Genomic DNA, 13,104 nt, shown 5'->3' with positions numbered 1-13,104 from the left:
TGGCTGACTGCTACCCCTGCCTGCTGCCAGACCCTCTCCACCACCTCCTTCCCACCCTCTTTTGACCACCACCTGCCCCGCCACCGTGCTTTTGGAGCTGGCAGCCGGAGCTGTCTCAGCAGCAGGAGCGATCCCGCAGAGTGCTGGGTCCCAGCCGCTGGCCTCTCTCGGTCCACGTGAGCGCTGGTGAACCTCCATCCCTTTTATGCGGCCTTCAAAGAAGTGAAGTCCTGCAGGGCCAGGCTGTGCGTGGCTTTCTGCATGCTGTGCCTTGAACTGTCATTGTGCGGTACAAATGCACTGCCGGGCGTTTATAGGTGCATCCCTCTGCGCTGCTGAAGGAGTCCAGCTCCGCAGTTGGAGGTGTCTGGCAGGTGCCTCCCGGGCTCACCTCGCAGCAGGACTCCGACCGAGCTGATGGGAAGGGATTCAGTGTCTCCTCCGGTTTTTCTCTAGGTCCTTGTGCCCCTTCTGTCCTTTCCACTGTGCAAACCTCACCCCGGGGAAATGCATCTGCATGGCTATCTGTGAAACAGGTGCTACGGCTGTACTGAGAGTGACCTCACTTTGCATTTATAGGAAAAGCTTGGATTCCCAAGCAGAAGCCGATGGATCCTGTTTTGGAAAGCGTGACTCTGGAGCCGGAACTGGAGGAAGCCCTTGCTAATGCCTCCGATGCAGAGCTCTGTGACATCGCTGGTAAAACAGTTTCATGTGAATTGGGGGTTCGAGTTGTTCAACTACTACTTTCTTTTTTGTTTGTTCTTTTGTGGGAAATAAGCTGTTGAGTTTTTTGCTGTTTATCTGAATGCTGTCAGTTTTGACAGGATTTATTTCTTTGTTAAAAAAGAAGTGTATATTTAAAGTTACTCTCAGCCCATGTGATTTAATCAGGAGCACAGACCAAAGCTGAGGAGGGAGAAGAAGGGTTTATCAAGGGAAGAGAGTGTGCTGTTCGATCTCTTCTCCTGTCTCTGCCGCTGAATCTTGCAAATTGCAGCCTGTCACCTTCATCAGCACAGCTTTCTTCAAGCCAAACCTCTAGGAAACAATCAAGCAGACCCAGTGAGAACGTGGATTTCTTGTGCCAGCCTATTAAAGGAGCTGTCAGGTTGGAGCAGTCTTTCCATGGATGCTCAGGGCTGCTGTTTGTTAAAGAGCTTGTCCCAATACATTTTAAAGCTAAGGATTTCTTGCAATTTTTATGGTTGGTCATACGCCAAAAGAGCATATGGACACCCCCTTGATGCTTTAACGAGCGCACGTATCCCCTGCTGGTCTAGCAGTCGATGAATATTGCAGTGCTACTGGCTTCTTCTTCCAGATCTGTCTGCTTCAGACTTCCATACTCCATGCCAAAAGCCTGTAAGAAGCCTGTAGAATAATCACACCAACCAGACGTCTTCTACATAATAATAGCGTAGTCTGGCTTAGAAACGTGTTTCTGCATTAAGGCTTCCAACATATGTACCCTGGCCAAGCACTGCATGTCTGGGTTTTGCTGTTTTACTGCGCTCCTGGAGTGCTACAAAGCCCTATCCTATAAAATCTGCCTCTCTAAGCTCTGGATCTGTGCAGCAGTTATTTTCACAGAGGAATGCTGTTCAGGGCAGCTCGTTCTGCAGTTGCTGGGAGAATACACTTGAAGTGGCAGCAGGAGAACTGATGTGATACAAGCTGTGCCGAAATCTCAATATTGACAGTGACAGCGCTGCTTTTCCAAGTTTGCTAAGGCTGTGAAACAGCTCCTGCCTATTTAGCAGGGCTCGTTGTCAGCCATGATATATTGGATCCCTTCCTTGGCAAGGCCAGTAGGATAGTTCTTATGGGTGGCTCCCAGCAAGTCCTGGAAGGGCTCCCGTGCCTTTGGTCAGTGGCGGGAGGCAGAAGTGGGATGCCTTCATTCTGCTTGGGTTCCTTTGGATAATACACAATAAGCACCAGACTTACAAACAGCGGGTCCCTCTCGCCTACCAGCACAAACTCTAGTCTCCCAGAGCCCCATGTGGACACAAGAGCAGGTCCTTCCCTCTGTCTGCACTCCAGATATTCACAGTCCTAGCTGGTGGAGAGATTTCGTTGGCAGAGCAAGCTGTGTTTGGGGTGTATGTGTGTCCCCAAAATGCTGAGCTGGCAAATTGCTTTTTTTTTCCGAGCTGTGTTGCACTCCTGAAAATTTCAGCTGTGAGTACACAGCAGAGAAGAGGGTCAGCTAAAATACAAACAGTCAAACTCAAAGTGCCCAACCACACTGGGGCTTTCAGGGGGAGGCTGCTTGGCTCTCTGCAGTACCACGGGGGATGTGCTGGGGGATGGTGTGGGGAAGTGGTGGTTGTTGTTGGTACCTTTTGCCGCAGGCTGCCCTGCCCATACAACCCAGACCTGGAGTCCCAGTGAGCTGTCACCGTAACAGATGGTGATGGGCCTCAGGGATAGTCTTCTGCAAGACTCCAGCCCTTCTTGGCCACAGCACCGAGCAAATGGTGACCGACTGGTGCCAGCCAAGCACAAGAGGAGCAGCTCACAGGAAAGCAAAGCGCCTTTGTGGTGCCATGCTTGAATTTTAGGGAGAGATTTGTCCTTTATTTATTTTAGCGCCCATCCAGAGGTCAAGATTTTTTCAAACGTGTCTGTTTATAACAAATATTTGCATGTGTGCATTTTTCTTTAGAAAGTCATATAGTTATTTAAAAAAAAGAAAAGTTGATTAAAAAACCATTTTATTTTCAAACATGAACTTTCTGTGAGTAGCAGAGTTATTTCTATAAACAGAATCTTTCCCCAAATATTTCTAAGCCATTGGCTTCCCACTGCTCATTTGCAGCTGGCAAGAATGTCGGCAGATTCCCCTTGGCATGTTTCAACGTGCATTTGCATGTTGGCTTTGCAGTCATGAGCCTGAGGTGCACAAATCTCAGAAGAAGTTTGGCTTTTGGGCTCTTATAGCCTTTGAATTTTGTTCATACCACCACTTTCTGCATTTTGACTGAGCCACCAGAGCTTTAGCTTCTCAATGTCAACTTCCAAGCGTACAAAGGTCAATTCAAAGCACACCACCACCACCACCACCACCACTTTTTGTTGGGTGAAAACATGATGTGCACTGCCATGCTTCGGATGACAGCCACCTCCTATCTTGGTTGGGTTCTGCATGGGGCACAGCTCATCTCAAAAGCTGGACAGTCGCACTATGTGGCATGTGCCCAGGTGAACAAGACTGATGAGGGTGTGCATGCTCCTGCTGGACTGGACCCTGTAGACTAAATCCTACCAATGGCTTTTTTTTGTGTGTGTGTCTTTTATTGTCTTGCCCTTGCTATTTTTGCATGATGCTGAATCAAGTCAGCTACTTGGAAGCTTCAGCTATTTGTCTGTTGTCTGCAAGGTGATATTCCTCTTCTCCTATGAATCATGCTCCATTGGAATAAACAAGGGAGCACATTTGAGCCCTCTTGTGTATTTATGACAGGAGGTGGTCTTGGTCCAACCTTTGTATGTTGTTCTGTGCTTGCATGAGGAAGGGTAATGTGCTACAGACACCCATCCTGGACAGCACAGCACATATGTGTCTTTTCCTGGCTTTGGAGCCTGCAGTAACTCAAGTCGTGTTCTCCTTTTCTTTGCTGTAGCGATCCTTGGCATGCACACCTTGATGAGCAACCAGCAGTACTATGAGGCACTGGGGAGCAGCACCATCGTGAACAAAGAAGGGCTCAACAGTAAGCGATTTAGAGTGCTACCAGGCTGAAGTGTTTGGCTTTGAAGCTGCCAGAAGAGGCAAACTCGGAATTATTTTTAGGCTGAAGGTTGGAGCCGTGAATGTCAGAGCAGCCCATGATTGCTGGGGCCATCTCTGGTGCATCCTTGCCCTGTGCGAGCCAGCACGCTCTCAGCCGCTGCCCTGGTGCCATCCAGGAGCCATCACAGCCCAGGGAACAGCCCCACGCAGGCAGTGTGCCCTCCAGCACCCCGTTTTGGACCCTGAGAGCACGTAGCAGCAGTCACTGGCTGTCCGTGATGGTTGGCCCCAGTGCCGGGCAGCGTTTCTGGATGCACGTGAGCATAGACAGAGCTGATGAGCACTTGCTGAGTCTCACGCCTTGCGTTTATTTGTCAGGTCATGCTTCCCTCTCCCAACACTGCTTCTGGAAGAGGAGAAACACACCCAAAGAGAACACGCTGCTGCTCAGGGTGCTTTCAGTTTCACATGTCTCGCTTTTCACTTGCAGGTGTGATTAAGCCCACACAATACAAACCAGTTCCTGATGAGGAACCGAATTCAACGGATGTGGAGGAAACGCTGAAACGAATACAAAGCAATGATCCTGACCTTGAGGAAGTCAACCTTAACAATATTATGGTAGTTGCTCCTTTCTGCTCTCCTCTCTTAGTAACAGGACCGAACATTTCATAGCCAGAAGGCAGAGAACAAGTCTGTTTTGCTGCACAGAGTAATAACCATAACGCTGCGTGCAGGGAGACAAGAAACACCAGTGCTTCCCGTCTCCGTTTTGGGCAGCAGGGGTGGTTACCTGCTGTGGGACAGCGCTGTGTGGTTGGTAGCAGGAGGACTCCTGTAGGTGCCTGGAAGAGCGGAGCTGTGTTGAGGGTAGTTTGGGAGACCTGTCCATCTCCAGCCTGTCTGGTTAAAGGCATTCTAGGTTGCTTTAATGGTTTAGTCAGGCACATTTGGTGGAAGGGCTGTTTATGTAAGATAAAATGGAGGGAGGAAAAAGGCTTCATAATCCTGACACTTGCCATGAAAATATGAAGAAACCTCCCTTCTTGCAGGTAGCCCAGTCCAACTCCCACCCATCCCGTCTGTGGGTCTCCTTTACTTCTCGTAGAATGCAAATCAGAACACAGCACCACTTGTTATATTGCCTCTGTGACACAAACACATACTAAAAAATGCATTTTCCAGGACCCTCAGCCCATATCTGTTGAATGATGGCATATTCAAATAGCAAGAACATGGTTAACTGCACATGCACTTGTGCCATGCCACCTGCACCTTTCTGTAACTAACTGATTTTTACTTTCATGTATTTGATTCTGGCTAGTGACCCTGAAACGTCCCTTGGGGACACCAGGCTGAGGATCTGGCAGTCACGCACTTTTTTTGTGTGTTGGGCTCTTGACTTGGGGACACGGTTTGGAGAACTGGGGGGTGGCAGTGGAGATGGTAAGCTGCTGGGCTCTGTGTTGTGGCTCAGCAGATGGCTTTGATGGTGGATGATTCCACATGGTGGGATCCAAATGGAGTGGCAAGAAGTCCAAGCTGAGGTTACCACTTAAAATTTTAGACAGGTGAAAATTTGCGCATCTGAAAAGGGTATCTATCTAATGTGTTTGATAGGTGAAAAATACTCATTTTGTAGGAACTCAGAGTAAGCAGGGTGGATATATTTTCTGGACTGAGACCTAGCCTGGCAAATGTTAGCCTGAAAGATGTCATATAGAGCAGTCAGGGGTGTCTGTAGTTTGTACTACAAGGCGATCGTTTCAGGCCTTTCTGGATCAGGCCCCCGTAGGTGGACATTTTCCTGAACGTGACATGAACGTTGCTCAGTGCTGTCATTCGTATTAAAATGCGCAGGAGCAGTGCTTTGTAAGCTCATGGATCCTAGTTACATACATCCCCACAACGCCTGCGTTCCTAAGTAGCTGAGTTTCTGGGCAATTAAATTAAACAGCAGAAACATTTTGGCTTCAAATCAAGGCAGTGAGCTATCTGCAGCGTGGGAAACAGGATGAAGATGTTGCCATGCTCTTTAGGCCATGCTGATTACAGCAAGAGAACTTGTAAAAATATTTATCGACCCCTTTCTAAATTACTTCCGTGCATTTGGTGATTTGACCTTGATAAGAAATTTAAAGTATCATTTAAATGTATTGCATATTCCTTCATACAGATGATGGCCTTACACAGGCTTTCTGCATTTCTTTTCACAGAATATTCCCATACCAACTTTAAAAGCTTTTGCAGAAGCGCTGAAAAATAACACCTATGTGAAGAAGTTCAGTATAGTTGGGACACGGAGCAACGACCCTGTTGCTTTCGTAAGTACTGGTGGCTCGTCGTCATAAAGTTGTGACTGGAGCTGCTCTTGGGCAAGGTATTTTTAGAGTTACTGACTGACTGCTTTTGTACCTTATGGTGTGTTTGGAACGCTTTGCACCACCGGTGTTTGGTGCTGGTCCTTTCTTTTCAGGAGTGTTAATGAAAGCCAGTGACCGACAGGTTTGTGTTCCTTCGCTTCCTTCTTCAGCTGCGGAGATTTCAGGACACAATCATAGAATGGTTTGGGTTGTAAAGGACCTTAAAGATCATCTGGTTCCAACCCCCTGCCATGGGCAGGGACACCTCCCACTAGACCAGGCTGCTCAAAGCCCCATCCAGCCTGGCCTTGAACACTTCCAGGGATGGGGCATCCACAGCTTCTCTGGGCAACCTGTTCCAGTGCCTCACCCCCCTCAGAGTGAAAAATTTCCTCCTAATAGCTAACCTAAATTTACCCTCTTCTAGTTTGAAGCCATTGCCCCTCGGCCTATCACTGCATGCTCTTGTAAAAAGTCCCCCTCCAGCTTTCTTATAGCCCCCCTCCAGGTACTGGAAGGCTGCGATAAGGTCTCCCTGGAGCCTTCTCTTCTCCAGGAGGAACAAGACTAATATCAACAACCCTTGAACTGATAATGAACAATCCTTTAATTCCATTCGGTCTCATATTTGCCCTCAGGGATCTCCCGGAAGAGGAGCAGGAGACAAGAACTGACTTTGGAGTGGCATTTTGTAAAAGCAGTTTGTCTCTCTGGATTTATCCTACATCAGGGCCACCCCGTTTGTTTCTGCTGGGACAAAGCCTGTTGGTGCGCTGCTGTGTGCACAGTCATCCCTCCCCTCGCACGCGTCTGCTCCAGCTCTTTTTCATATATTCCTTTGTGCAGACCTGTGCAGAAGCAGGACTCTGCATTTCTTACGGGTGGCCTCTGTGGGTGATAAAGGGTCTTTCTGGCTGCTGTGAGCAGTATTAAGTATCAGTGGGGTTGCAGAGAGGTGCTGAGCTTTCTGCCTGGCCCCCGTGCTGCCTTCCAGGCTGCGTCCTTGGTTTTGCTGCACACGTGCACACCAGTTGCCTGTTAGAAAAAAAACTTCTTTTTGAAGGGTGAGTACAGCCCTCACGTTTTTTCAGGCAGGCTGGGCTGGGGAAGAAGCCTGTGCAGGCAGCACTGGTGTTGTTTGAGGGCCTGTGGGGCACTGCGCAGGGCTAGGGGAGCTGTGGAGCCCTGCCACTTGGGCATCACCTTCTGGTCCTTCTGTTTTGTGGTGTAGATGGGTCCTTCCATGCAGCTTATGAAATAAGATCATCAGATCAGGTCAGGGGGGTTGGGAGTGTGCCAGCCCACTTCTGTGAAGCAAAAGTGATTAATATGGCTGTGATGCCACTCGGGAAGACATCTTGGACATGGATAATCCCTTGTTGTTCAAGACAGATGCTTCTCTCTGCGGTGATGGGAAGCATCTCAGCCCTGCGTGGAACGAGCAGTGCAGGCCGGGAGCCGGGCTGGCAGGAGGCAGGGCAGAGACTGGCCAGCATCCCTGCCATCACAGCTTTACAAGAGGGACAGAAGAAGTTGTCATGGGGCAGACGCAGTTTTGGGGTGGCCTTAAGGGTTGTCCATGCGAGGTTTTGCTGTGGCCTCCAGCACACTCACATTCAGGAATCCCCCTGCAACGGGGGGGAACCCCCTTCAACCCGCACAGGGCTCTCCCATCTGGTGGCAATGAAACCACTCGGCAAGCGCGGTCCTCCTCGTGTCCTCCAGAGGCAAGGAGAGATGAATACCTGCAGCCCCTGCCGGCCTGACCACCCACCTCTGCCCGCAGGCACTGGCAGAAATGCTGAAGGTCAATAACACACTGAAGAGCCTGAACGTGGAATCAAACTTCATCTCTGGGTCAGGGATCCTGGCTGTCGTCGAAGCGCTCCAGGGCAACACATCGCTTGTAGAGCTGCGCATCGACAACCAGGTAAAGCGTGCGCGGGCGGGAGCGCTGATCAGGTGAACACGTCCTGGTTGTGGGCAATGGAGTGGCTGGTCAAGGTGGAGGGTGGCAGCCCACCACCACTGCCAGGTTGCTTTGAAGAGGTTTCAGCCCCTTGTTTCTGCTGCAGTTCCTGGGCAGTATCTGCTGCTTCCTACAGCAATTAACAAAGGCTGGGGACTGCAAGCAGCTTTCCACATTCCTGGTGCTGCCCTGGAGGGCGGTGATGAACCTGGACAATATCACACCTTGCTCCAAGGTCTTGTGGGCACTTAAATAATAATGTCTATTTAGTAAAACTGAAACTTTTGCTACAATGCAAGAGAAAGAGAAGGAGAGCTCCAGCATGTGCAGTGGTACAGATGCCATGACAAGTTTAGCTCCTCCAGAAACCCACAGCTGAGCTGTGGGGAGCTCGGGGACGTGTGACTGGGAGGTCAAAATCATCAGTTCTCCAGACATCTCTCAGCTGCAAACCTGTCCAGGAAATAAAAGTTTTTCAGCAAGAGGCCTTGTGGGAATGTCTGCTGGAGTTGGAACCACTCAGTCGTACCGGGAACAGGCCAGCAATTTGTTTCACCAGCTCCAAGTCAGAAATGCCAAATGGACCAACAGGTCCAAAGAAGGAGGGAAGGGTGGAGATGCGAGGTCTAAGTTCTCGCTCTGAATCACCCTCTGACCTGACCAGCTTGCTTTTCTGTTTTCTGTTTTCAAAAGAGCCAGCCCTTGGGCAACAAAGTAGAAATGGAAATTGCGAACATGTTGGAAAAGAACACCTCCCTGCTGAAGTTTGGGTACCATTTCACTCAGCAAGGTCCCCGGCTCCGCGCCTCCAATGCCATGATGAATAACAATGACCTAGGTGAGTGGGGCTGGCTGCAAGCCAAGGAGCACGGGAAGGTCCTGTGGAAAATTCCTGGAGGGAGAAGGGCAGAACTGCTCACTTGAAGGCTCCGGTGGGTGGGCTTGAATTAGAAACCACCTCTCAAAGGGCTTCATCATGTCTTGCCCCTCGAGGAGGAAAGCAGCCTTCACTGACTGGGTCTCTAACCAGCTGCTGTCGGCCAGGCAATGGGTTGTGCTCCAAACCTGGAGTCACTGGGCAGCTACAACTCCCAGAAGAGGTAGCATTTTTGGCAGTAACAGTGGGTTTTGTTGGGAAGGAGCGAGAGCTGCTAAAGTGTTTTGATACAGTGCGTGATACAGGATTATGAGCAGACAGCATTTGTGATTCCTGACAACTGCTTGTCTTCCTCCCGCTCCATTCCCACTTTAACAAGGAGATGAAAAGTGGTAGAGTTGAACTTTGACGGCAGTGGGACTTGGCCCATTCCCTTCAGCAAAATGAACTGGAAGTGTTTCTGGGGAGAGGTGGGAAGCCACATGGCTTTGAGTTATCTTTATACCCTCAGTGAAGTTATCAGAAGTGCTTGTGAAGCAAAATGTGGGCAAGTCTGCAAACTGCCGTTTCAGCCAATGCATGCAGCAGAGGCTTCCCATTGCTTGGCTACGAGCTGCTGTAAGAGCACTGGAAATCGGTCCAGCAGAGCAGCATTGAATGCAGCCAACGTACCGGCCACACTGAACTCAACGGCTCCTACCTGCATAAGCAGGGTGGTTACAAACATGGCAGTGCCAAACTCCTCAGCAGCGGCAGATGATATATCTGGGAGGAATAAGCAAAAGTTTGCAGATTGTCCTTTTTTCACGTTAGGAAGAACCCCTTCCCCAGGAGAATAGGGGTCTGCAAGACCCAGAGGGACAGAGCCAGCAGCTGCCCTGCCCCGGTGCTAGGCAGACCCCTGCTGTGAGCGGCAGGTTGGGCTGGAGGCCCCCAGGGACACCCCCTCTGCTGGGTTCTGCCAGACACATCAGGAAAGCAAGGGCTAACAGGCAGGGTCTGAGAAAAGACCCAACGTATAAATGCCAGCTGTCAAGAAATGGTGGAAAACTGGAACCACGTATTTTACTCTGTGTATGGTTCACCACAGACAGGCTCTTCTGTCGCTTGATGAATCAACTTCAGGTTTAAAAGCCACAGAAAAACAGCTTTAAGTGGCTGACATGTTTTGACAAATGATAAATATGTTGTGTTTAAAAAAATTTATTTTTTTTTTTTAAATATCAATCTTGCGTCAGGCAGTACCATGCTCTTAGGAGGCACAGCCAAGCATAGAGATCTGTGCCAGTGCTTCAGTAACCACGCAGAATACACAGTGTTACGGTTCACTGCGTATTTATTCTGCCTGCGGCTGCATTCCTGGTCACTTGATGCTTCACCAGGAAAGGCTTGCTATTTTCTGTCTTTTGGAACAGAGCAAGGGTTTTAATGACCATGCAGCACCTGGCATACAAAGTAATCAGCTGGAAGATGTGGATCTAGTGTTTTAATATTCCTGCTGTAAGGGGAGGAATTCACAACTTGCCTTCCATGTAACAGTTGTGCGTTTTGCCTCTTTGACCATTAAGATCTGCATTTTTGTCTGATTTGGTTCTTGTTTGCAGCTCGTATTCACCGGTGTGATGGTGTCTGGCAATAGCATCTCAGCTCCACACCTGGACAACGTATAAGTATAGAAAACTTTATTTTCCTCCCTGTCAGCAATAGCTCTCTGCTTCTGCTCCACTCCAGTGCTCTTGCCTACCATCACCCGATGCTACCAGAACTTGGTTTTGGTCCTATAGCTTCTGTTCTCCAAGATGCTCTATATGAAACAACTGTGAAGGCTTTTACATTCATCCTCATGAGCTAACTTCTGCATCCTCTTTATATCTTTTCTTTTTTTCCTCGCACACATTTCTTGAAAAGTCATGAGTGTAGCTGTCAGAGCTGTAAATCAACATTAAGAGTAAATACGAGACCGCTTTGACCACATTAACCACGATCAGAGAGATGGAGGCTAAAGGCTTAAGATAAGAAATGAGATAGAATTTTTTTTTGTTTTATTTGAAATGGCAGTTTAGAAAAACTAGCAAAGGAAAAACTGTGGCATCCATCTCCTGCTGTCTTTACATCAGCCAGCATCAGATGATGCTTTGGCCAAAGCCAGATTACAGAGACAAAATGTTTGAAATATAATTGACTGTAGAATAAGGGAGGTAAGGCTGAAAGTAGCTTCTGGCCTTAAAAATTCATAGGGGCAGAAACCTCATCTTACCTTCCTTGATTCTAAACTGAGTAAGGCTGTGCGTGCTGCTTAAAGCAGGAATTCAGAAGCTGGTGCTATCCTGTTTCTTTCCTGGCAGAAAGCACATCTCTCAGCTCCTTTCCACATCGGGTAAGCCAAGCCTGCCATCCACATCTTCGCCTTGCCGTGACTGACTCCTCTTCCTCTTCTATTTCAGTGAGGAAGAGAAGACTCGCGGAGTTGAACGGGCCTATTTTTCCCAAGTGCAGAACCGGAGTGTAGTTCCTGGCAATGGAGGTCGTTCCCGGTGATCTGTGCTACACTGTGGAAATCTAAAGGCAATAAGTGCCTTGACAGAGTATTTGTGGTGCCTCAGTTCTGTTTTATGCACTAACAGTTTAAACTAACTAGTGGCTGTAGTTGAGGATTTTATCCAGTAGGACTGTTGAAGTTTTCTGTAGAGTTGGAAACTATTCAATTTTATGCAATCTCAGCTTAGAGTGCATCCCAGTGTAAAAGTGACTCTTAATTAACCTGGGACCTAATTTTTCTATAAACTTCCTGCACGGTGTTTCATACAGTTAGGATGTGGTATCTATGAGTGAAATATACAACTGTTTAACACAAATTATAGAAGTATTAAAAAAATACTTTATTTTTTTTTCCAAATTGATCCCAAGTAACTGTAGAGGAGCAACTACTTTAACAAGCACTTCTATTACCTTGTAACATGGCTAATTTCAAGAATTGTGAATTACAATTTTTTACCGACATCTGCCAAGTCAGTTAGTTGGAGATGCTGTTTCAAATGCATCCCTGTGTTTCTTAGAAAAAAATTATCTCCACCCCCTGATTAAATGGAACTTAAGGCCACCAATTATAAAACAGAGCCTCAAAAATTGAGCGGTTTAGGGGGGGTTAATATCTTTCTATCCTGTGCATGTCTGAAGAAAACCATCACCTTTAGAGATGTGACACAAATCCTAACCCCACAGAGATGGCCAAATGAGTCAGCAAACCAGAGAGCGCCCTCTCTTCTAACCCCTGCTCCCTTCAGTTTCCTTATGTCAAAAGCGTGTGTCCACATACTCACTGGAAACAAGTCAAACTCTCCTTCTTTGCTGTTTTGTCTCAAAGACCATGACCATTAATTAAATTTTGTTCTGCTAGGCATTGTTTCTTTTACTGCCTTCCCTAATGTCTGCATAAACGCAACAATAACTGCTGTGCCCTAGAAAAGCCATTAGATTAAATACCCCGACACCAGACTGACACTGCATATAGTCCGTCTGCTTTTTGTCAGACAGTTCTACCACCCATCATCGAGCCTGGGAGGAACTCCCTACACGCTTGCGTAGCTCCCAGACATAGAGCAGACTGGACCCAGCACTATCCTCTCCAAAACTCCCACTATTAACATGGGTGGGATTCTGTTTGGTAGGAAGAGTCTCCTGGCAGAAGCATTACTGTACTGAAGCCTTATTCTTGCTCTGATGACTACGCGTCCTAGAAAATGTTCTCACTTGCTAGAAATCTGGCTGTACGCATCTGTTAAGGGTGACATTTTGCAGCCTTTTACACATATTCCAGCAAGTCGCACAGATTTCTTCAGAGCTTGTGCACAAATAGCACACATAATTTAGCTCTGAGCAACGAAGCAGAGAAACACTACACTTTCAGCAATGTGGGAAACATACTTGTCACGCTTCAAATCGTAATAAATGCACCGGTGGTGTCAAATAAAATGCTTCACCGTAGCTTCTTCCCTGCAAGTTCTGTATCAGAAAATGAAAAGAATACAAAAGAAAGATAGTTGAAAACATATTTTAAAAAAAAGAAAAAAGTAAGAAACTGGCAGACAGCCTCTTTCTTCCATACGCACTGCAAAGACTTCAAAACGATCAACTAAATCATCAACCCAGAGCCATA

At 47.8% G+C, this 13,104-nt stretch overlaps 1 protein-coding gene across 4 annotated transcripts in view; it reads left to right on the top strand.

Annotated features, from left to right (window-relative positions):
• TMOD1 (tropomodulin 1) overlaps positions 1-12,937 on the top strand; it is a 30,653-nt gene extending 17,716 nt beyond the window's left edge. For all 4 annotated transcript variants that reach the window (XM_063319855.1, XM_063319857.1, XM_063319856.1 and 1 more), the window contains exons 4-10: positions 580-699; positions 3,630-3,719; positions 4,230-4,360; positions 5,956-6,063; positions 7,889-8,032; positions 8,765-8,909; positions 11,393-12,937. In XM_063319855.1, coding sequence (XP_063175925.1) covers positions 580-699; positions 3,630-3,719; positions 4,230-4,360; positions 5,956-6,063; positions 7,889-8,032; positions 8,765-8,909; positions 11,393-11,457 — 803 coding nt within the window. In that variant the 3' untranslated portion in view covers positions 11,458-12,937. The remainder of the gene's footprint in view (positions 1-579; positions 700-3,629; positions 3,720-4,229; positions 4,361-5,955; positions 6,064-7,888; positions 8,033-8,764; positions 8,910-11,392) is intronic.
• The last annotated feature ends 167 nt before the right edge of the window (positions 12,938-13,104 follow it).

This window comes from Chroicocephalus ridibundus, chromosome Z (assembly GCF_963924245.1).
Source record: "Chroicocephalus ridibundus chromosome Z, bChrRid1.1, whole genome shotgun sequence".
Taxonomy (NCBI): Eukaryota; Metazoa; Chordata; class Aves; order Charadriiformes; family Laridae; genus Chroicocephalus; species Chroicocephalus ridibundus.
Note: the sequence above shows the minus strand (reverse complement) of the source record. Positions and strands in the feature narration are given on the sequence as shown.